A 25057-nucleotide genomic window follows, 5' to 3' on the forward strand; every position below is an offset into this window, starting at 1 on the left:
GTTGGGCTTCTAATTATGTTAATGTATAGTATAGTAAAGTTCAGTTTCAGCATAACAATTCATAATGATATAGTTATTTTTATGACTTTCTCTATTTCATCAAGATCTCCTTGATGATAAAGTCACATGCAGACAGAAAGCAAAATTGACAAGAGAAACACTGCTATGGTTTGTGAGGTAATAACTTTGTTAGAGTCTACAGTCATGCTAGCAGTTCTGTGAGGCTTTGCATAGACACAACAATACTTTGCTTTGAGCTAAATGCAATATTAAAGTACTGATGTTTAGCAGGTCTGATGCTTGCATTTTCACCATGTGATAGCATGTTAGCATTTGCACACTATCACTAAGCACAAAGTAGAGCCAAGGCTGACAGGAATGTGATTAGGTTTGCTGGTATTTGGCCATAAAGTACTGGATACGAAATACTTGAAAAAAAAAGCCTTGGTAGTCAGAGTAAAATGAGAGGAAGAGGAAAAGAACACAAATTACTGAACCAAATTTCATGGCAATCTATCCAATAGTTGTCTAGATTTTTAGAACCTAAAAAGGGTAAATATGGCCTGTTAAACAGTGCTGATACCCATAAAGACATCAAGTTTGCGTCATGTGAAATTTTGCAAAACACAAATGTTGCTAGCACTAGGATTGTTTACCAGTTTTCTTAAAACAGCTACAGTGTGATATATATTACTTGGTAAATGTCCTAACTGCACTCTTCTACCCCTGTGTTGACCTGCAGCCTCTGTCATGGAGCCCTGCTGGGGGAAGCCTTGTAATCCACTGATGTTGCTCTATTTGGTTTTCAATGAGGCCTTTGATTTTCAGACCCAGGAAGCCTCTAAAGATCTGAGCATGCCTCTTTGACTTCTTTTCTCCTAAAGAAACTGAAATATTGGGAGACTCATTAGCATCTGTTAGAGTTTGAAATACAACAGTGAACTCTCTAAACATCACATTTAATTCAACTGCGAAAAGTTTGAATACAAACTCGATTCATTAGCAGGTCTCAGAAATTAACTAAAGAATTTTTAATTCACTACATGTGCTGATCAATTAGTGATAGTAATGAAAATACTAATTGTATTGGTTGAGCTTTATCCCCCATGTGCTTTATTTAAGTATTTTTTAAGGGATAAGCTTGAGGCATTGATTTTTTGCGTCACTGTCACACACCTTACAGCCAATAATGTTTCAGATACAAGCGTTTAACTCAATAATCACACCCATTTTATGTTTTGATCACATATGCACATTATCACACTGCTAATTCATGTATGGTATCATTATAACTACAGTTTTAAGAATTATATTAGTTTTGATATGTTTTAGAATATTTTTTACAACTAAATTGTTATTGTTCTGCTGAATTTAAATGACATCTGCAGCAGTTCTGTGCCCCAAATAATCTTTTGAGGTCAACATCACTTATAGCTTTTTATACAAGTCACTTACTTTATAGTTAACCAACATGCCTGATATAAAGGGATTAGTTTAGTGTTCACAAACTAATTCAAACCTGAAACGTCTTTTGACCACCAACCTCACTCTCTACCCTGCACTTCACAGAAGACTAGAATCATTTGTTTACATTTTTGGAGCTACTATCTCACTGGAAGCTTAACTGACCTGAAGAAATTTAACGTACTTTTAGGACAGTGTTAATCACGTCTACATAATGATCATCACCTCCTACATGCTGTATCCATCCTGTTCAGGGCTGCATCTATTCAAATAAAGAACTCTCCCCTCACCTCTCATGGGGACCAGTTTGACTCACAGGCAGGAGGGGAGTAAAAGGAAAGGTCATTACTGATACCAACCGACTCCGCACAAATGCTGTTAGTCAAATCATGATGCCATCAGAAAAGCTTCACTGCACAGACATGCTGGACTCTGCAGATACTTGCCCATGATTCAAAATCATCCCTTTCATGTATTAAGTATTTATACACTCACACTGAACACACACATTCACAATAAGGCCAAGTTTAAAGTCTCTGAAACAGAAACAAGACCATGGGGTACACACTATAAAACTTCCTGCAATAAAACCATAAATACTGCTGCTACTATTGTTACTGTTACCGCTGCTACTAGTACTGTTGTATTACTGCTTCTTATATTGATACTATCAGTATTACTTTCAAGAAGAAGATAAATATATGCATTATACCATATTCATGCAAAGTCAGTGTTGACCCAACAAATCTACAATATCTCAGTTGAACTGTTTTTATTTGATTTAATGTTTATTTGTATAGGGACAAGTATGTAACATGAACTGATGCCACATAGCAAACTATTTATAGCCTAGGCTAGTTAGCAATGCCCGTCCCAAGATGGTCCTTTAAAATCCATAAAAGTCAACAGTAAAATACATATGGAACTGCACAAAACAACATAATACATACAAAACAATGATACAATAAAAGTATCATAAAGTAAAGTATCACAAAACGACAAGCATGACTACATGACTGATCCCTCTTTAAAAACTGTTTCAGCAAATTTAATAAAGTGATAAAAATTCAACATATTTTAATTTCTTACTAACATGGCAATGGTGTGATCTTATCAGCTATATAATATGACAGTCCAACTATCAGTCTACTTTCCTTTGTTGTCTGTACTATATACACTGTGCATATCAATGTGTGATTACTTTGTTTATGATATCATTTATCAAGGCAAAGCCATCAACTGTATACTGTATACAACTAATTTGCTTAATCTTTAAATCCAAACTCATGACATGAATAAAACAAAAAATACAAAATACAAAAACAGTAATGTCGACAAGTGAATAAATTAAAATACAAGAAAACTAAAAAGAGATACAGCATAGAGGATGCTCTGTTAGAGAGTGTAACTATTTGTCTGCTACAGTGATGGAAGTGGACCAATAGATGCAGCGCAGCCGAGGACTCGAGAGGTCAACACAAGGAGCGAGATGACACACGGGGAATAGAGGAGAGGGACAAAGAGACAGAAAGTGGAAGCTGCAGGGTGAATGTGGCCGTGTGTTTAGCCGTGCCAGAAGAAAGACTACTACATCAACTCCAGCTGAGGCCCAAGGGGTTAATGGATAAGACTACCCAGCAGGGGTCAAGGGTCAGGAGGCCACTCTCTGCCAGGGCTAATTGGTCACTGCGACCAGAGTTTACGCCAACCTTCTACGGAGAAATACATACACATGTATGGAGCTGCTCTGACAGGAGTCTTCCATCAAAAGCCTTGATCAAGGAGTCCTCTGTTGTGCTCCTGCACAGTCATGGAGATCAGTCAGGCCTCCGTAGTAACAATCAGTACCCTTCACCGTACATCGCCACCAGTACCACCTACAGTGACAGCTAAGCTGCACACATGAAAAGATAGGCAGCTTTTGATCTTAAGTTATTTGATTCAGTTCAGTTCAACTCATTAGCATCGCTTTTTAGCTTTAATATGGAAGACGAGAAAGGAAAAAAAGTATCTTGAATGTCCATCGTGTCACAAAACATACAGTATACATATATAATACATGCAGTGTTTCTAGAGTATTCAGAGTATTATTAACATTTTATTGATAGTATTAAAAGTATTGTGTAGTGATATATTCTCAGCATTAGTTTGTGTGTAACTCTTAATAACAAGCATACAAGGTGCTTTACTTTACACACCATAACATATGAATGAATGTTTACAACTATACCCAGCCTGCATGAGTTTACGTGACACTACAAATGTAATGCAAACGTTACAACAAAAAGTCTAAAAATAAAGAAAACCACTTTGAACAACTTTCACAATCAGCTTTTCAGACCCTCATGTATACAACAAAATTCATAAATCATTGAAAAAACATATTCCTTATAACAAGAGAAAATCAGAATAAACTAAATAATCAGTTTTTCTTAAATTTTCAGGCTTCTGAGACAATCCAAACACATTAAACATGAACACCTATTCCAATTATTGATCGTCTGCATGAGCTACTTCATGAAAAATTGACACTATTTAACTCATCATACATTACAGAAGTCAACTTCACTTCTCCTAAATCATACAGCTCACACGTTGTGTTTCCTTCTTAATATTTTTATGGGAGAGGAAGAATGGCAGTTCTCAACTGTGCAGCTGAAGCAAGATGTAACACATACACTCTTTAAAAAAAAGACAAAAAATATTATTTGAGCGTATCCTCTTCATTTTAAAACAAAAATCAAAATCAAAACATTAAAATAAATCAATCAAGAAACATATAAAGTGTTTTGACTTAAAATTATGAAGTAATTGTTGGTTAATTAGGTAATTTTATTTTTAAACATGAATTAAAGTGATTTTAATTAATTAACAAAAGTAATAGATTGAGTAGAAATCCTGATAGTGAAGGTTGGATCTCCTCTCATTAATACAGCTGTTAGAAACCTGCTGCAGGACTTCAGACTGTGATAAATCTTACAGAGAGCTTAAAAACCTGTTGCCACCAATCCCTCAGTGCACTTGTTTATTATGAAAAATGTACCGAGGAAATTCACTTTGTCACCGTCTAAGGAAATAACTCATGACAGACTAAAGCACCAGAAAAACAAGGCTTGTTTATGGTCCTCTATGTGGGGTTTTACCTGAAGGATATACAGTGTAGACAAGCATTAAAGTGAAGAGTAGGGCCACACAAAGTATTTCAGATGAGTCTCCGCAGGGCGAAAGTGCAAGTCTGTTTTCAGCCTGCGTCTAAATTCACTCTATTTGCATGCAAGGCTGAAAAACAGTAAGATCCCCTGGTTTAGAGGAATCCTGACAGATTGATGTTGTCATGCTGATGCTGTCACAGACTTAATGCTGGACAGGTTAATGATTTATGGGGAATAGTGGGATACCCAGAATGGGACCCGGGTTAATGTTCACCTTTCTCGCCGGACCTCCTCTCTGGGGGGGGGGGGGTCTGCCCAAAGCCAGTCCAGATCCAACCACCGCGGGGACATGACTGACTCGACCGGCCTCCAGCTAAACCTGGCACACTCAGCAGGGAGGGAGCCCTCGCTCTGCTCTCTGAGGCCGGTGAATGGATTCAGAGCAGAGGAGGGGACGGGAGACTGACTGAGGCCTAATCGTCTTTTTAATGAGGAACAATTGGAGCAATCAAGAGCAGCAGAAAATACTCCAAACAGTTGCAATGAGCTCATATAAACAAATCAACAACACAAGTGATAATTAACAAAATTTAAAGCCTAAACATGAACACGAGTTTCATGATTATTATCCCCCAGTGCACCCTTCCTCTAATTTGATTATTTGGATGTTTGATATTTACAACAAAGCCCTATCCACACAGCCAGCCAAATTCTGGTGGAAAGATATTGAGTCTTTTAGGGCTGCAACTAACAATTATTTTTATTAACGATGAATCTGTCTCTAATTTTCTTAATTTATCGATTAATTGTTTGGTCTATAAAATGTTAGAAAATGGTGAAACATGTCAACCACTGTTTCCCAAAGCCCAAGATGACGTGTTCAAATGTCTTGTTTTGTCTCGACCAACAGTCCACAACCCAAAGATATTTGGTTTACTGCCATAAAATACTAAAGAAACCAGAAAATAATCACATTTGAGAAGCTGAAATTTGGACATTGGTGATTAATTTAACAGTTGACAAAAAAAATGATTATTTGTTGCAGCTCTGGAGTCTTTGCAGGGCTGGGTATTGAACGTTCTGAGTGTGTCCTATACACCATGTCTAAGTTTTTATTTGCAGGTTGTAAACTCCAATTAGGTTGCAAAAAACCCTCAACTTTACAGACAAATACTGAAGACATGACCTCATTGGTTGCAAAGGCCCCCTCCTGTGAGAGGAAAATTAATTAGGAATAATTTACTGTGAAATGATGACAGAATAATTTAAAACCTAAAGAAAAACCCTCCACCCTCCATTTGCATAAAAAAAACTGTAAAAAATGTTTTTTTTTCTGCTCAAATTGCAACAACTCCTCCTTGCTGTTAGTGAATCTAAAGCCTAAATGCTTGCATTTCTCCCTCTGTCATGTATATGGACTTTAAATCATTGCCCCTGAATAAAGCTGAGGTATAGGAAAGGCTGAGGGCAGACCAGGTGATGGATAGCTGCGCGGGCTTGTCATCCAGTGCCTTACACTACTCTCATTAAGCTGTAAATCTTTCACAACAACACCCAGTAAGACAATGCCAGAGAGGCTTTTCCTTGTTACTCCACCTTGTCGCTGGTTTAACAATGAAATTGCCAACTGAATCACTTTGTCGGGAAACACAATGGCGTCAATACTTCAAGCAGCCAGTAAAAATGTTGGACAAGACATCAGAGGACAGACACAGGTGCCATGAAATACAGCAAAAAAAAACTATTTGCATAACATGCTGCTAATGACTGCTAATCTAATTAAACAATTTAAATACATTAACTTACAGAATGACCTAAATAAAAAAAGCTGTGTTGCAATACAACAGGTAATGGGTCAGGAATACAAAGATCTCTCGCAGTTCAAGAAGTGAAAGAGACAGTGTTAATAACAACATGATTGTAATATAATTACAATCAATGAATATGGTCTAAAATATATAGATTAATGTTCTTCACCTTAGATATACACCTGGAAATCCACTGCAAAGGAAGTAAATACTTACATAATGTTACAAAATGTAAAAAGGCCTTATTCATATTGCTTCAAAATGTATTGAATATGTCAGATGAATTGCAAGAAAAGGTGAGTAAAATGTTTCAGAAGTATCTAGAGTATTTGCATTTGATACAATAATGCAGCCATAAAAAAAACTTGGCCTACTAAGTTTGAATAATTCACTCAATATAAACATTATCTAGCTTTCTTTAATTATGTGTCGTATCAATCAGATTCAAATTATATGATATTGTAATAAAGTTTGAAAATGTGCTTTGTAATTTTAAAGGTACTTAAAGGAGATTATTCGAGAAAATGTGTGGTTGAAAATGTTATGTGTGCTGCAGAAAATTGTGAACTGATCAGAACCCTTTAAAACTTAAATGATAAAACATCTTTTATCATTATGGTCTTTATGCAAAAGGATAAATTAGAAGTTCCTCCACTGATGACTTCTAATGGCTTCTAAGAGACATGAACTACATGCTCTGTGAGATATACACAGACAAACTCAACTCCTGAGAAGATTGCAGGCAGTGTCTTCATGTTGTTTACATGTACAGAGCAGCAAACAAGCTCAACACTGACATCTGCTGACAAACTGTATGTACTGCAGCTTTTTGTCGCCCTGCGTTGTGCTCTTTTCTTTTTGATTGGCACACTTAAACCCAACAATGGCTCTATGGTGTTCAATTTGTCTTCTCTCCTTCTTGTTTCTTCTTTCCACTCACTGCCCCTTTAATCTTAGCACACAGGACATAACTTGGTGGTGGCAAAGAGAAGAAGACATAGCAGCATGTGGGAAATGAGTCAACAAAGGCAAGGCTGTTCAACACCTTTCAACACAAAGGCTTAAAGGCATAAACTCTATTAACACATTTAAATGAATGAATTAAATGAGAAGGAAAGTAAAACAAAGCCACAAAATCAATGAAATAGCCTAAAGAAAAAGAAGAGATAACTTAATAAAATTATAGTCCACACAAAGGACCACTACAACACTCCACTTGCTATTGTTTCAGATTATAAAATGGAATTTGGTTTTTGCCATTGGTGTGGCTGCTTAAATTAATCTGAGTCCTTGAAATGTGAGCATGTCTAACATGGCCTTTAGTCTTTATGGCATGGGAATCAAGGTGAATGTGCACTATTTTTGTGTCAATTCTTTGTCATCTTAGAAATAAAGAAATATAGTAGACAGGGTTTTAGAAATATTGAAATCCCCCAGTATTTTAAAAAAAAACTAAAGCTACATCATGGTCTAAAAGTGGTTTTCTATGAGCTTGTTCTACTCCCAGGATTTACATTCTGGTGAGAAAAATTGTTGGATTATAGCCAATATTAATTTACTTTTTCTTGATCAAGAAGTCAAACTTAATGGCACAGAGTCTAAAAACTATGTCTAAATTATAAAATTTAAACTGTACTTCATGTCCCCAAATTACCATGATATAGGCTGTAGGACATGACCTCTGTATCCACAAATAACTACAGGCCTGCATTAGCATCCTGTTTACTTTTTCTTCTTTCCTCTCCCATTAATCATCTCACGACCCCTCAGATTTATCTGGTGACCCTATGGAGGGGCCCGACCCCGAGGTTGGGAACCACTGGACTAAGCTAGCTAACTGTATATAAAATAGTTCAAACTAACTCCACCTCCAGCAGCTACAACAGTAACATGCTGCTTACACACTGATGCTTCAGTATTAATAATCTAATGTCATATATAATAATATATCAGTCAGAGGGACCAAACCACTACTTTTACTGCAATACTTTAACTACATTTTGCTGCTAATACTTATGTACTTTCAAGTAGGATTTGTCATGAATGTTTTGTACTTGTAAGGGAGTATTTTTACATTGCTGTATTGGCAGTTTTACTTAAAAGATAGGTTCAAAATTTTTCAAGTCTGTCTTAAAACAGCAGGCCAAAATCCACAGTGTGTCCAAACTGTCATTTTGTGCAAAACATGCATTTAAAAGTTTATCTAAAGCTCATATGAGGCTTCAACAGTCTGAGTTAGTCATGTCAAGTGGATATCTGCTACATTTAGAGTCTTTTTTAGCATCAAATTCCCTCTTTGTGTTTACTCAGACAGTGTTTCCCTGTTGAGCTGCTGGGGAAGTATAGTAACAAAAAGAGGTATTGGCACTAAAAAGACTGTAACATTGCAAATATTTACTTAATTTGACTTATTTGAACGACTGAAGCTTCATATTAGCTTCATATATAATTTTTAAAAACATTGTTTTGAGACAGACTTAAAAACTGTGAACCCATCCTTAAAGTAAAGCATCTGAATACTTCTTCTTCACAGGTAAAAGGGCATTAATATGACCGAGCTGAAATCAGTTTCAGGTTAGAAATAAAGGCTGGGGGTAGGGAAGGAAAGGACAAGGGATTTAAGGGTTAAGACAGTCCTTTCTTTAACCCAAATATAATAATTTAACAGCTGAAACTCGATGAACAGCCTGGTAGTCAACAGCCAGCTGCGCCTGAGAGACAACACTCAGGGACACAATCATCCGTTTACTGCCTCTGTCACTGCTGACGTCACCTTCCAACTGGTGACTGCTGTTATCAAGATGGCGCTGCGGCCAGGATCAGGTGGAGGCAGCAGGTATTTTAGCCTTTTAAAATCAACTGTGTCTGGAAAATGTCATTCTATTGTGTGATATCCGCCTCTGACAGCCGCGTAGCCTCACATTAACGGCTCAGAAGGAGCTCGAATACAGCGATAGAGGTTGGTTTTGTTGTCGAGGCAGGGAGATGAGATGAGATGGCTGGTTGTCAGGTGTCACAGCTAACGTTAGCTAGCTGGTGCTGCTGCTGCCTGTCAGAGCTCAGAGTGGACCAAAAAATAATGTAACACCATTAATATGCTAACAAATTTTACATTACATGTCTTCCATAACAGTTATTATCCTTGGAGCTAGCGGTATCCAGGAGCTAGCATGGTATTTATTGTAAAGAGATGCACATCACTAGTAAGAAAATAGCTAGCACCTATGCAGAGAGGCCCGTTGACGGCTGATAGTGTCAGTAACTGGCTATATATCGACTTTCCCACTTATATTTAATATTTTATAGGCGTATTTAGTATCCTTTTAGTACACTCTTGACTGCTAAAGAAGGAGGAGCTAATGAGACTTGAGTATCTTTCAAAAATAAACTATGATTTCCTCTTATGACACAACAGCTGCAGAGGCTTGATATGTGTTTCAACCCCCTTTCAGGATTCAAACTGATCTGCGTTATTGTGTAATAAATACTTTATTATCCAATCACATAATCAACCCTGTCACACACGTATCTATATCCAGTAAGTAGTTGTACATGTTTAGGAGACGTGTAGGTATCTAATTAAAGGAGTGTGATGGTCTGCAGAGGAGAAGGAAAAAGGCCCAGCTCATGGTTCTTTCATGAGCTGAGCCCGAGCTGCTTGAATAATAAATATGCTCCAGCTACAAGCATCCTGACTGGTCAGGGGACACTGATACCACAGGTGAAACCAAAGCCCTCAAGGCTTTACAGGAGTGTGTGCAGTAGGAAAAAAACACTGGGAAGGCAGCTGTAATGTGAAGACCTGGAGACAGTTGTTGTTGTTTGTGTGCTTTTCATCCTGCTGATTACTGACAGGCAGTTATTGACTTGTGCCATAAAGTGTGTTGGCTGGAGTCAGTATTGTTGGCTTGTCTTATGCGGAGTTAATGCTTGTATGAAGAGCGTCAGTCCTCTTGTTATAGATTTATAGATAGTTTTTTTTCCTGCTAAATTAGTTGAGCAGGAATAATTACCAGACAGAGATGTGCTAATACTATGATGACATACATTTTTACAGTCAGGGATTTTTCCATACTGTTACCATTAATACTGAATCAATACTTCAAACCATGGCAGCTAGCACTGTGATATCTGTGGTTGTAATAGACCAGCGTTGTGGGCAATGATGCAAATGAAGTTGTAGTTTTATGGTGATATTGGATTTTTGTGTTTATGATTTTTGCATCAATGTGATCTGTAAGGTATTTAATTTAGAACTGTAATAATAGGTTGATTAATCGATGGAGTCATTTTTTAAAGAAAAAAATGTTCAGATTCTCTGATTCCAGCTTCTCAAATTTGAATATTTCCTGGTTTCTTTAGTCTTCTATGACATTAAACTGAATATCTTTCAGTTGTGGACAAAACAAAACATTTGAAGACATCATGTTGAGCTCTGACATTTTATTGACCAAAAAAGTGATCAAATTGTATCAGTTTCTCAATTGATTTTTTTTTCCAGAAAAAATTACCATATCACAATATGCCATGATAGACAAATTTATCCACACAGCTACTCATAGCCAGTACCACTTCACTTTCACTGGTGCTGATAAAGCCTCATCTAAGGGTGTTGGCTAATGACGAATTATAAAAAGATACATAACATTTATATGCCTCATGTTGAATTCGGACCTGTAAAAATAGCTTCAGTTCTTCGCTTGGTGCATCTGTTATCTGTAGCACATTCACATTTTTGTAATATTGCAGAATATTAGGGCTGCAACTATAGATTATTTTCATTAGCGCTTGATCTGACAGTAATTTTCTTGATTTGGTCTACGAAATGTTAAAAACATTCTCAGAGGCCACAGTAATGTCTTCAATTTGCTTGTTTTGTCTGACTAATGTTGAGATATAAATTTACTGACAAGGAAAGACAGAAAATCCTCACATTTGAGAAGCTGGATATAAAGAACCTTTGACATTTTTGCTTCAAAAATGATCAAAACGATCATTTGACTATCAAAATAGTCGTAGATTAATTTTCTGTTGATTGACAAATTGATGCAGCTCTACGTAATGTAATACTATATTGCATAATATGATGGATATACGGATGAGAAAAGAAAAGAAAATGTGTTGGATAGTTTCAATGCAGTGTGTTTGGCTGTCAGATTATACAGCAGTAATAAAGTAAAATGCAGCCTTGTGCCTGAGTGCAAAACCAGGAGGTGGAGCAGTAGTGCAGGGTACAAATCCTGCTTGACACCTGTAGCAAACATTGTCGGTGTTTAGGGTAAATATGTCAATATAATGAGTTTATGTAATGAAGCTTAGCTGTTGTCTTTATTTTCAGTGTGGAGACTGTGACAGAGATGCATGATATCGATTCAATGAGGTGATGATGGCTTTGTGCAAATGTCTCTGTCTTCATCAGTGCATGTGATTACACTGTTTGTTACAGAGTTGACCTCATGAATGTCAGATGATGTCCTGATGTAATATCCTACAGGTCAAGAGTGTATTATACGATGTGTTTTGCAGCTGTTGAATTATAACTATAATATATAATCTGTTCAGTCATTTTGGAGAACTGGGGAGCATGGAAACACATTAAAATTAACCTATGACAGCCTGAGTTGTAATTTATTTCAGGTCACAGTGTTCAGAGATAAATTAGTTTGGTATTTGGTAGCAGGACAGGAATCTTTTTTGGCTACAGCGGCTGGTAATTAACTACATTAATGAAGAACCACTTTCTTTTGATTAATGTGTTTCACTGGGTACCTGGATAGAGTTTGGCCACATGATCACAATCAATTAACAGGAACCAAATCAGATGAATATTAATGCCAGACATCTTACGGAATAGAAATAATGGGTTCAGTGACAGTCATTAAGTTTGTCACATCACCAGTCTGTCTGTATTTCCTGCAGTTTCAGAATAAGCTGAAATCATTTTAGTTTTAGCCTCCTCCGTGATGATGACATTGGCTGAGTCTCGTGACCCTGCCTTCTGTCTCCCAGCTTTCAAACCAGTTTCATGATAGCTGTCGGATGATTACAGGCCTTTTACAAGGCATCGGCCTGCCTGGTGTCCACAGCTGCTGCTATCGCCGCTTATCTCCTTCGATGTTAATCTGCTCAACTGTGACCTGTTATTTTCTGCAGAATGGTGGGCAGCAGTGCTATAGTGCTCCTGTAAAAGCTTTTTAAGCTGCAAATCTTACAGGGAGCAGATGTGAGGGATGTTTCATCACTGAAGATAACACAGACAGACTACATCATTCAGTGCTATGTGGAGACTATCCTCTTCTGTTTGCTTATTGGTTAAATGTTTTGAAATTATGACTCAGCAAAACAAATTCAGTCGATGTGGCCTGAATAGCTTATGTATACACACACTGAATCATTGCAATTTCAACATTAGAAATGCCACCATAAAGGTTTTGATATCATCTCATTCAATATATGAAGCTGCCCTCTTACAGTATATCAGACATCTTTATTTATTACCACCAACAGTGCCTGTACAGTAAATTGACATCAATATGATGTAAACGTGCCAGATTTTACCAAGTGGCTGTTTTTATTTTTATCTGCAGTCGCTGGGCATGTTTGAAATAAAAGACAGACAAGCAACGATAAAGCAGTTGTTTTTTTGTTTTGTATTTTTTTGCCTGCTGCTGCTGATGAGAGCAGTGAGAGTGAACCAAAACAGTAAAGATGTAGCACCAAAACAATGAGCTGAAGAGCCTCAAACACTCTTTAGGCCTGAACTGCAGGTCAGATGATGATTCTCGGTGGCATCATCACTACAACACACACCTTTAGCTCTACACATAGGCATTTGATACATCATTAATAGATAACTAAATTAATTGACAACTAAAATTTTTGCTAATCATTTTTCTTTCAATCAACAAATCAATTAATCCAGTAATCGTTTCAGCTAATCGTTAATTTTGATTACATCAGCTTTAAAATTTATTTACTAGCGTGATGATATTTTTGTGCACAGAAATTTTGCATCTTTATACAAACTATTTGTGGCAGTTGAATGTGAAAGACATTGAAAACTGTTATCCAGCAGCAGTTGTGATAATCAATGAATCTTTTAAGTCATTTAGCAAAAAAGTCAAGTCAGTTTGCAGGTATCAGCTTCTAAATGTGACGATTTGCTGCGTTTTTCAATTTTGTGCCTTTTATAGATTATACATTATCTTAAGGGTCTATACAAATGTCACATTAATGTACAGTTGATCCTTGATTGAGGAGAGCTGCCTGCTTCCTTTTTATTAGCACAGTTGTTGTGACAGTACTGAAGTTAACAGCAGCATTATGTCGCTCACCTGCTGGATTAGTGATGCTCAGGTCTAGCTTGAAGTCAGTGCGGGTAGCAGAAAGCCCTGCTGGCTCTTTCTTCTGTTTGTCTCTGCATCATCGGTTCCAGCCTGAGTAACTGAGTTGTAATATATTGTTTGACAAATAGCTGTAGGCCTGTGTGTGTTGGCTCGGCCGAGGAGGGAGAGACTTGGCAAGAGAGCCTTCCTCTGATTATTTCTCAGAGGCTTCTGGTTTCTCGGCGCAGACCAAGCTGCTGCGACTAGAGTCCAAGTTGCCTTCAGCGTGTCTACGATGTTTCCTCACCTGCCTGTTTAGTGTCTGGCGTTAATTCTGCTGCTGTTTGGCATAGATGTTAAAATTTCAAAGGATCGGTGTCTGAAAAATTCACCTTGAGCCTGGTGTTTATGAATAAACTGAAAACACTCTTAGTTTTCGGGATAAAGGCTAATGGAGAGGCTCAATCTGTTGCTGCTGCTTTTTAAAGTGACAAAAAAACCGCCTTTCTGACCAACAGCAAACTCATATTGAATCTGTTTTTCTTTTTACCTGTCAACAAAGCAGTAAATGACGAAAAAAAACATGTTATTTCTTGTTCAGTTGTGTTATTTCAAATTCATATGGATCCTATTCATTTTTTTTTAGATAGGAACTACAGTACAGGCAGACACGAATGAGGGGGGACCCAAAAATTCTCAGAATTGTTAAAAAATTATAAATCTTTCTGTAATACCTTTATAATCCCTTTCAAAGCACTCTCTTTGGGATGTGATACACTTGTCCCGGCGCTTCTCTCATTCCTGGAAACGTTTCCTGTTGTCATCTTTCGTCACTGTGTCCAGAGCCTCCTGCATTTCTTCCTGAGTTTTCTCCCTTTCAGTCCCAACTTTAGGTTCACCAAGCTGTAGAGCTACACTGTCTAGCAATAAATCAGAAAACTAAACCTTACTCCTGTGCTATCGATGGCTTCCGGTCATTTTTGGGTCCCCTCTCATATACTTTAATACAAAATGAAACTAAATTTAATTGAAGGACCATTTGTAGGTGAAATAGTTGCACTAATTTTCTAAAAAAAACCAAACATGTTGTAAACTGTTTCATATTTCATTCACGTAAACATGTTTTAGATGCAAGTAGCACAGTTAAAGAAGTAGTTTTACTTATTTATTAATACATTTCCTATATGTTTATATTGACTGTGTGTATATCATGTATTTGCCTCTTATTTTATTATCATGTAAAGCACTCTCAACTGCTTTTGTATGAAATGATGCTTCACAAATCACATTTAAATCTTACTCTGTATCGTTGTATGCTGCAGAGGACAGGATCCCGTTTCTCACATCATGAGTTCAAATAGAGATGTCATCGCTGACGTACAGTAATCTGTTATCATTTTGTGACTTTAACCTTGGAATCTCGTAACCTGGTTTTCCTTTTTTTTTTTCCCCTTCAGTTTTATGTATCCTGTTGGAGGGGGCTTGGGACCGCCGCAAGGTGAGTCACTCTCAAATCAGCATTATCTATCTCACGCTATATTTCTCCACACAGCTTTTTGAGATATTCTCCATTTCATTCAAAGCCAGCCAGCTGAATGGAAATAATTTGTGATTTTTTTGTTTTTCTTCTGAAGTTGCATGCAATCAGTGAGATATAATTAAATATGAAACCAAACAAATGCAGCGGACCAGTGGCTTATAATGTCAGTGCTTTAAGAGCAAGGGAGGAAAAAGAAGGTAAAGCTCAGTAACAAGATCATAATAAAAATGTTTCCATGCTCTGTCTTGACTTTTAAAGCTTGACAAGGGTTTTGCAAAATAATATTGTGATTTTTAAATTCTGTTCAATTAGAATAAAACTAAACAATGAAATATTTATTCTAAAATAAGTACAAATTCACTTAAAAATAGATTAAAAACAACAACATTCAACTGTCACTGATGACACAAATGAATGAAAACTTTACTTGTGGGCTGTTAGTAATGTGAGTACTGGGCTTCCTCATGAAAGATAAGAAATAGATCTCTATTTTGTTTCTTATTTTCTGTTAACAGTGAGCGTTGTTGTTTAAGGTCAAGAGGCATAAGTATGCAGTAGCAAGGAAATGTCACGTTGGAGCTCATACCTTGTTACTCACACCCAGTTTTGTGCATTGTGGGCTTCAGATGTATCATTTAGCTGTTTGTGTGTGTCATATTATTATATATTTAGGTTGTTGACTTGGCAGCAACACTCCCGATAAACCATCCACACACCGCTGGGACAAGCGTCTCTCAGGGGTCATTACATGCGCCCGTTAGCAATGTCATTTCAGTCAGACAAATTAGAAAGTCTGCAGCCTCCTAAACAAGTCATTTATTCAGCACCAGTTGAGCCCTAACATGGTGAATCATCTTGAGGCACCAGTAAGAGCTGGCTGCTCATCTCTGGCTGTCAAGCTTACACAGCATCTGCAAAAACAAACACACAATTTTCCATTTTTTTTCCAACCCCCTTCACTCTTCTTGTTTTGCTCCAAGTTGTCACAACAGTCACCAAAAAAAAAACAGATCTGGTTGTTGCTGAGTCCGTGTCTTTTTCCAGCTGTCCAGGAAATTGATTTGTAAGACTGAATCATGTCCAGACTCTGGAGGCTTTTTTTTTTTTCCCAAACTCCAGACTTGTATTAACTTTTCCCACTGTCACGCTTCAAATATTAATTGAATATACTATTTTTCACCATGTCTACACTTTATCATAACAGTGTTGTGTGTGTGTGTGTGTGTTCCTGCAGGCATGGTGCCCATGCAGCAACAGCAGCAGCAGCAGCAACAGCAGGGCTTCCCTATGGTCCAGGTCATGCAGCCTAACATGCAGGGCATGATGGGAATGAACTTTGGGGGACAGATGCCTCCAGGAGCCATGCCAATGCAGGTCAGTGTGTGTGTGTGTGTTTTAATGTTGGACAGATACAGTTTTATAATACCTTTATAGCATTTATAAAACTGGAAGCAATTATCTGGATTCTGTGTTTATTTATTTGCTTTTTAAGTTGCTTAGCGCTTCAGTTATCTGCATTTTTAACAAACTTGCAGGTGTAATGAGTGTTATCGATGAATACATAATAATGAAACAGTGCCGTATTGATTTAATTAATTTCATTCAGCTGGAGGCCAAGGTTAAGGGCTCCTCTGGCTCTGTTTGTTCAAATTCATCTGCTCTCAAACATTTTTAAACATCAGCACATTAACAGGAATGTATAGTAGCCTGGTGATTTTTTAACAAGACTTTAGTCCATTAACATTATTCTGAATTGCACTGCTTTCCCTCAGTGAGAGCATTTAATATCAAGTGAAAGGAGCGTCACTGCCTGAATACTAATGAGATATCTGAGCTGCTGTCTGTATGTCTGATGAATCTAACAGGGCGGGATGGCTATTGGGATGCAGACCCCCGGGATGCAGTTCTTGGGCCAGCCACAGTTTATGGGTATGAGACCTGCTGGACCCCAGTATACTGCAGACATGCAGAAACAAATGGCTGAGGAACACCAGTAAGACTCCTTTACACACATCTTTACAACATCACGGTTCCTCTTTGTGTCTGTTTGCTTGAAGTTCATGTGCGTAACAATGAGTGGACAAAAAAAAAAACAGAACAGTTTTTGTGCAGAAAAGAAAAAGATACTATATTTTTAAATTATTCCCCAGAAAAAAAAACTTAACTTGGACACTGAATCAGTTTCAGCTCCAGAACTGACCACTGATTGGATAACTTTATGCTCCCTTCCTTATGGTCCATTTTCCCCTTCCAGGACTTAGTTCCTCCCCGCCTCTTTTACATCTCCAGGCTTTTTTCTGGGTAGTTTCTACACATACATCTATTCCTCGTTATTGCTTTATTATTGATTGGCAGTTCTCTACTGTCTAATAAAGAGAAAAATACCTGATATGATTCTGAATGCTATTTTTATATGTAAAACATTATGGCTTAAGTGACAATATCTGATTAAATGTAACCCCAATGTATAATATTGACTGTGGAGAATATTATTTCTAAATCTTAAAAAAGATTTATAATTTCCAAACATGTATATCCAGCATTTCATTAATACAAGTTATATATACATATATACAGTGTATATATATACATAAAGAAAAACAAAAGTCATAGAAGTTGTTAAATAGTGGTCATGATTGCTATGTTAAGGGGCAAAAATAGCCATTATTTATTGGTGAGCCACATTATTTAGAGCCAATAGGACCAACTCTTTTTTTAAAGAGCCTTCTTTCTTCCTCTTTTCTTCCACTCCATTTTTTTCTTTAATGATGAAACTACATTAGGTTTTTGCCCTTTTTAACTCTCACTCAGTTTCCCCTCAGAACCCATTCTGTTGAGTTTTATTTACTTTTGGCCATTTCATGTCTCTTTTATTTTAATGAATATATCCATCGGAGTAAATAGTGTGTATCTTCACCTCTTAATTGTGTTAATAATTATAAAAAAAATCAAGTAATATTTACTCGGGTCTCCATGTAATGTCAGTACTTTATCTAACACACAGAAAACGTCTGGAGCAGCAGCAGAAGATGCTGGAGGAGGACAGGAAAAGAAGACAATTTGAGGAGCAGAAACAGAAGCTGAGGCTGCTCAGTAGTGTCAAACCCAAGGTGAGTCTCCCCACATCCTCTTTATCTCGCTATTTTCCTGACATGTCCAGTGCTCATCTTTGTAACTCACTGTTGTTTCGCTCTCAGACAGGGGAGAAGAGCCGGGATGATGCCTTGGAGGCAATCAAAGGCAACCTGGACGGTTTCAGCAGAGACGCGAAGATGCACCCCACTCCATCATCACAGACCAAGAAGCCAGGTACCCTCACATAAACGCTTTTAGTTGTAATCCCTGGGTGTTTTTCCCGTTGTTCCTCTACATCAGCAGATCTGCTCTCTGTATCCCTGCTGAAACGCCTCTGATTAGGAACAATAACTGGATGAGAGGCAGGTCAGCATGATGACTGCCCAGCTGGCAGCCAGACGAGCCAAAATAGGAAATTTCTTGATCACATTTCTTTTTATCCTATTATTTTTACTCAGTCTCTCACCTCATCTGTGCACCTGTCATTATTGTACAATTTTTATATCTGTGTTCAAAACAGTGTCTGTTTGTGGACGTCAGCGTTCACTTCCTGAACTTTTTCCAGTGTCTTAAAACTGTAGATATCCCCCCACTTAATTTATTTTTGTGCATTTCAGAAAATTGTAGGCATGCATTCATCAAACATAGCCTGAGGTAATGCTTAAGAGTCATTATTCTGGGGTTAATGTTTAAACAAATGCTACAGTTTGGAAAATTGATAATCAGTAGATTAATTAAAGAGTGAAATGCTGCATGGCAGGATTTTGCTTTAATTTGCTGTTCTACAGTTTCTGATCTTGCACAAAATAGTCTTTATCTCACTCTTGTGATGTGCAGCCCTTAATTCATTCTCCATTGTAGTGTGTGTGTCATGTGTTGTGCCATTATCATTATTTCTTCATTTTTGCAGACTCATCGCCATCACACCCGTCTGTCACCACTCACTCCCTCCCCCCAGCTTTAACAGAGGACAATGATGAGTTTAGTGACTTTCAGGGGCCTTTAGATGCCCCTGCCTCCCTCCCCTCCTCCTCCTCATCCACTTCCTCCACCTTCGGGCTCTCCTCTCAGGCCCACGTCCAGCCTCTGTCCTCCTCTCCCAAGACAGGTTTCTCTGGGGAAGATGACGAGTTTAGTGACTTTGTTCAGGGTCCTGTAAATGCCTTCCCTTCCACAAACCTACACCTCTCCTCTCAGGCCCAAGTCCAACCTTCATCCCCTTCCTCCTCCTCCTCCTCCTCCGTCCCTCAGTCCCTCCCTGCCTCTGTGTCCATTCCCACTGCCACCCAACACTCTGCTGTCAACAGCACCAGCTCCCAATCTACATTCCAAGGTAACTCTTCTTTTGCTTTGTTGACACCTCCCCCTCCCATCCTCATAATTTATAGTCAACCATTTACACTTTGAATAATCTGGAGGATTTTTTTTTTGTACATGTAGAGCTGATTTTATTGCTGATGCTGAATGTTTTCACTGGTACCTCCAGATTTTTGGGTTTGGTCTTGGCCTTTGTTGCAGTGTGAAAGCATGCAGCCAGCACAGCAGATGGCCTCATTACCTAAACCTTTAAAGCTACCAGACACAACAAACTCAGCAATCAGCAAGGATGCTTAACCTGCAAAAAAACCTAACTTGCTTAGAAATGAGAGCATGTAGGAATTTGTGTGCGTTAGAGAGTTCTAACCATGTGGTATCTGTATCCACCATCGATCCTGAATCTATTTATGGTGATAGAAGGCTGTAGCTCTCGTGTCATCTGTTGTCTAATCTCTTGGTTGAGCAGCTGTTCTGTGACAGCTCCCGGCCTCTCAACTATGAATGATATGACAGAGAGATGCAACAGCTATCGCTCCATCGATGTCATCTCAATCCTTTGAGACATTTCTGACCTTGTTGTTTGGCATCTGGGGTAAGCAGATTAGATGGCCTCAGGATTGTCTGCCTGCGACAATAGAAGATACTGTAGAATCAAAATTGCAGGTTGCATCAGAAAATTGATGTTGGCAATTGGTCTAGAAACATTAAAAGTCTGGTTGTACAGGATTAATACACCATGTGCAGGGCAACAATGGAACAAAACCTCATGTATAGTACAGGAAATACTGTATGACATTAAACTAAATATAAATACAAGTATAGCAGCAAGTATAATTGCCAATTTATATTGAGGAGAAGAGGAAAGTTGCATTTCTGTGTATAGCTGTAAACTATGTTATCAAGAAGTTTGTTCCTCATTCACCCCCTCTAGGCCCGTCCTTGGAAGAGAAGCTATTTTCCTCATGTGATCTTACGGGTGATAAGACGGCCCAGGTTAGCTTTAAATCCAAGCAGAGTTTGGCTGAAATGGGTCCTAGAGCTAAAGTTTCAACCCAGTTTCAGTCCAGCACTAAAGCCAGGAACTGGGCTGCGGCCTCTGGGGATTTGAGTTCTGTCTTCGTCGCAGAAAGGCTACCCGAGGCCCCGGTGTCAGCACCCAGCGCCCCCCCATCAGCTGCTGACTCGTCCCCTCAAACCAGTAGTGACAGTGGTGAGAGAAATGCCTGTTTATTAGACTTTCACAGCTTCTTCTTCTCTCCCTTGCTTTGCTGCAGTATTAACACATCCTCTAGGCAGTAGTTTTATTTCTGTCCTGGGTAAATATTTTCACTCTTTTTTAACCCCAACATCATAATTCTGTACCTCTTACAGCAGCTTAATCTCTTCTGTTTCTTTGGGTCATAATTGGTTTATACCACATTCAGCACTGGGCATCAGACTATCGCAGCCTGAAATGAAATCACACATTTTCTTTACCTGTGGGATTACTGTGGAGTGGCAGTGTCTTTTAGGTACCCTGCCTGGTGTCCGTACTTCCTCTCCTAAGCCAAGTTTCTGCTCTTATTTCTGCCCGCTTTATACCTCCATTTCTTCAGGCCAAATCTCATCAGAGGGCCTTCTCATGTTGGCGCTCTCTATACACAATGTGGAAATGGACTGTGTCTGTAGAGGTCCTGGGGTAATACCTACTGACTCAATGAGCTGCCGTCTGTTCCCTCGCTGTGTAACACCATCTCAGAGAACGACCTCTGGCGCATGCTGACTGCTTTGGTCTAACAGGATGCGCATGGACTGGCAGGTGCCATTGGGGCCTAAACATAATCCAAGGCTGATTGTGCATGCCACTCTGCTACTCCTTTGTGTTATTTGTTTGTCTGTGTCCTTGGTGTCATCGAGGGAAATACAGAGGCTCATTATGTAGACTGGGGAGATTTGTAATAAGATTCATTTAACTGCCCAAGACTGAGGGTAGTATTATGTTCAAAGTGGCTGCCTGAGTAAACATATGCTTTGCAGACACAGTGTTAGGGACACAAGCATGCAATATCTTTTTTCTATTTGCAGGAAAAATAACTTTATTAAGGTAGATGTCAACAGTTGAATGAGACTTTTAGCTATTTTTCTTACAAGGCAAACACATTCTCCCCTCTCCTTGAAGTTGGAAAAACCTAACAGACTGATTTATCAATGTCTGACGAGACAGGATGCTTGTGATTCAGTGCAGGGGAGCATTACATCTGCACTCAGCCTTCCGGACATCAGGTGTATGATTTTGTTGAGCTGGATACCAGCAGGGCTCAGCTGCCAAGAGGCTTGGCAAATCGTATGCCTGGGCAAGGCTTTTGCTAAAACAACTAACTCTGTGTGTGTGCGTTTGTGTGTGTGTGTGTGTGTGTGTGTCTCTCTCTGCTTGTGACAGCGGGTGTTGGCGTGTACCCACAACAAGAGCACATTCAGCCCATGATGCCAACCTGGGTTTACAATGACAGCCTCGTCCCAGGTAAACATTTACACATGAAAATGGCCAGTATAACGTTCCCGAGTATTCATATTGCCATGACATTAATTTGTGTTTTGTTAAAAGAAATGAAACTACACTGTACTGATCTCAAGTTTAATTAAGTATTTAATGGCTGAATTTTTTTTGTCTCTGTTTTTCTGTACTCAGAAATGTTCAAGAAGGTTCTTGAAGTCACCATGACTCCGGCAGGGATAGACACAGCCAAGCTCTATCCGATATTAATGTCATCAGGTCTTCCCAGGGAAGCACTGGGGCAAATCTGGGCATCCGCCAACCGCACAACACCTGGCATGTTGACCAAGGAGGAGCTCTACACTGTACTTGCACTAATTGGTGTGGCGCAGGTAAACACTGGCGTCAAGACAAATTATCCACTTAAAACGACTTCACTAATCACCTCCCATTGCTTCCCCGGCGCCTCGCCACAAACTCTACACTGAAATTAGACGAGCTTAGCTGGAAAGCAGGAGAAAGAGTCAGCGCTGTGAATCAGCCCAGGGCTCGTGAGCCGAAAACATGGCTGAGCCCCCCTCAGCAGAGTTTGGCAGGAGGCTTCTTATCATCCTCAGCCCGGGTCTGTCACCACCACCCCTGGGAGTATGCAAATCTGCAGGCAGCTCACGAAACACTGCATGCCACGGCTTCCATGCGAGGAAAAATCAGACACCTTTGGTGATGTAAATCTTCAAGAGACTTAAAACACTAGCACAACAAGAAGCATTCTCTTGTGTGGTGGAAAAAAAAGTTTGAGTGACATCTGTTCAAAAGGAATCTGTCTTTACTGAATAATATATATGCAAGTCTTTTTTCCTAGTTCAGTGAATACATACAATGCAATACAGTGCCAACAGATAAAATAGGTTCAGAGTAGCTACTGTGTTCTGATGTCCCTCAAGATCTCTCTCTCTTTAATGATCTTTCGTAAATTAATTGACATTGGGATGTTACGTGTGAAATTGAAATCTGCATTTTACATATTTATAAGATTCTCACAAATTACATGATGAAATATTAAAGCTTTGCCCTTTCCGTTGGATTTATTGACTGTCCTTATCTTTAAAATCTATTTACTTTGTTTCAGAGTGGCCTCCCAGCAATGAATGTGGAAATCCTCAGTCAGTTCCCATCTCCACCAGTGCCCAACCTTCCTGCCCTGGCCATGGCCATGGCTCCCGTCATGCCCCAGCACCAGCAGCCCATGATGGCCCAGCCCCCCGTCTCCATGGCCATGCCCACACCTGCACCACCAGTCATGGCGATGACACCCGCAGCACCGGCTCAAGCACCCGCAAACACTAACTTCATTGCCAGTTTCCCTCCTGCACAGGTAACACGGCCATGCTTTTAGCTCTGCATTTTCCTGTTATTGATCATAACTCACATCTCACTCACTAACACATTGACCCGTCTTAGGCGACCAAAACCGACGACGACGATTTCCAGGACTTCCAGGAGGCTCCGAAGCCAGGAGCAGGAGACCAGGCCTTCACTGAGTTCCAGGGGGATTCTAGTGCAAGTTTCCCCACCAGCATAGCATCGCAACACCAAAACAGGTAACAGGTGTGAGTGTTGATGAGATCCTGAGAAGGAATCCTGAAATTGAGAAACGTGATTTGAATTCCAGCCTACATATTGAACAATGTATTAAAAATCTGAAAGTTTTAATTAGTGGTTTTCACCAGCTGTTATGACCCTATGTTAAAGCTGAAGTGCAGAACTTTTGTCTCCCCCCTCTGGCAGTGAGAGTAATTATAAAAACACTGTCAACAAATGCTTACGTCACAGGCTTCGCTGTAGCCTACTCGGCAGATAAATTGTTTTGAGCGTCACACAACCCTCGCAAAATGACTCATTTCACTATCAGAATTTGATTCATTCAGTCTGATAAGATTTGGAAAGTCTAGAAGAGCCGCACGATTAAATTATTTAGTCCCCATTCAAGTTAGCCGAGGGCTAACTGGATTAGCCAGCTCGGCCGGTGGAAGTCTCGGGGTGCGTATTCAAACAGCCAGTGCGGGAATGTTAAATCCGACATGAGATTTAAAAACTCTGTATACTGTGAAATACAGAGAGATTTATCTGGCCTTGATAGGCTTAATCAGCATTGTGTGAACTCGTATGGCAAAGGCTTGAATGTAACGAATGTTCATTTATATGTAATAGTTCTGCACTGACGGTTTCAATCTACATTATAGGAAATATACACAGTATCTTCACTGTTCCTCATTATTTCACTACCCTTTTGCACTCCAAATACTTTTCTGAAGAAATGATGTAAATGTTTGCAGTGTTGAGGGTCTAATATTCAGCCCTGAATGGTTATTTATAACAGAGTTATTCTGCATAATATCTTGTGTCTTGTACAGTCTATCTTAGAGATGATATAGTCAGACACATCGTCTTAATATCTCCCAATAACCTCCTCAGAATAACAATGAGTTTGGGTCATCTCTTAATGAATTCATTTCAGTGGACAGTAGATTGGCTCATTTCTTTATATTACTTTCTAAGCCCGTATGGAGTGACTGTCCTTTCACTGAGGGGGAAGCTGAAAGGCAATTATCCGTTGAAAGACAAAGAGAAGGCAGAACTAAATTATCTCCTATCTAAGTGGCATACTGGAGGAGTTTTATAAAAACTCATATTTCTCCCCCTGAAAACATACAAGTCAGACTGTTTCAGACAAGTAATGAGAATTCTGAGATTGTCATTTAATTAAACGAGAGGCTGAAAAAGCTCATGTAGGGTTGCCAGGCCGAACTGGCAGGCATAACTTACTGTCAGATGTCTTCAGAGAGAGGGATTTGAGGAAATTGGTTTTCACTGGAAAATGAGCTTAGCGCTTCCCCATAGCA

The 25057-nt window shown here is 39.0% G+C and overlaps 1 protein-coding gene across 5 annotated transcripts in view; it reads left to right on the top strand.

The window, feature by feature from the left end:
* The first annotated feature begins 9178 nt into the window (after positions 1-9178).
* Positions 9179-25057, top strand: part of synrg (synergin, gamma) — a 36067-nt gene continuing 20188 nt past the window's right edge. For 2 of the 5 annotated variants that reach the window (XM_067595092.1, XM_067595093.1), the window contains exons 1-12: positions 9179-9260; positions 15207-15247; positions 16524-16663; positions 17155-17282; positions 18294-18399; positions 18487-18598; positions 19275-19697; positions 20613-20891; positions 22101-22181; positions 22350-22546; positions 23284-23529; positions 23616-23755. In XM_067595092.1, coding sequence (XP_067451193.1) covers positions 9226-9260; positions 15207-15247; positions 16524-16663; positions 17155-17282; positions 18294-18399; positions 18487-18598; positions 19275-19697; positions 20613-20891; positions 22101-22181; positions 22350-22546; positions 23284-23529; positions 23616-23755 — 1928 coding nt within the window. In that variant the 5' untranslated portion in view covers positions 9179-9225. The remainder of the gene's footprint in view (positions 9261-15206; positions 15248-16523; positions 16664-17154; positions 17283-18293; positions 18400-18486; positions 18599-19274; positions 19698-20612; positions 20892-22100; positions 22182-22349; positions 22547-23283; positions 23530-23615; positions 23756-25057) is intronic. The other 3 variants (XM_067595095.1, XM_067595096.1, XM_067595094.1) reach the window with 2 other exon arrangements.

The sequence above is a fragment of the Thunnus thynnus genome, chromosome 7, assembly GCF_963924715.1.
Source record: "Thunnus thynnus chromosome 7, fThuThy2.1, whole genome shotgun sequence".
Lineage (NCBI taxonomy): Eukaryota > Metazoa > Chordata > Actinopteri > Scombriformes > Scombridae > Thunnus > Thunnus thynnus.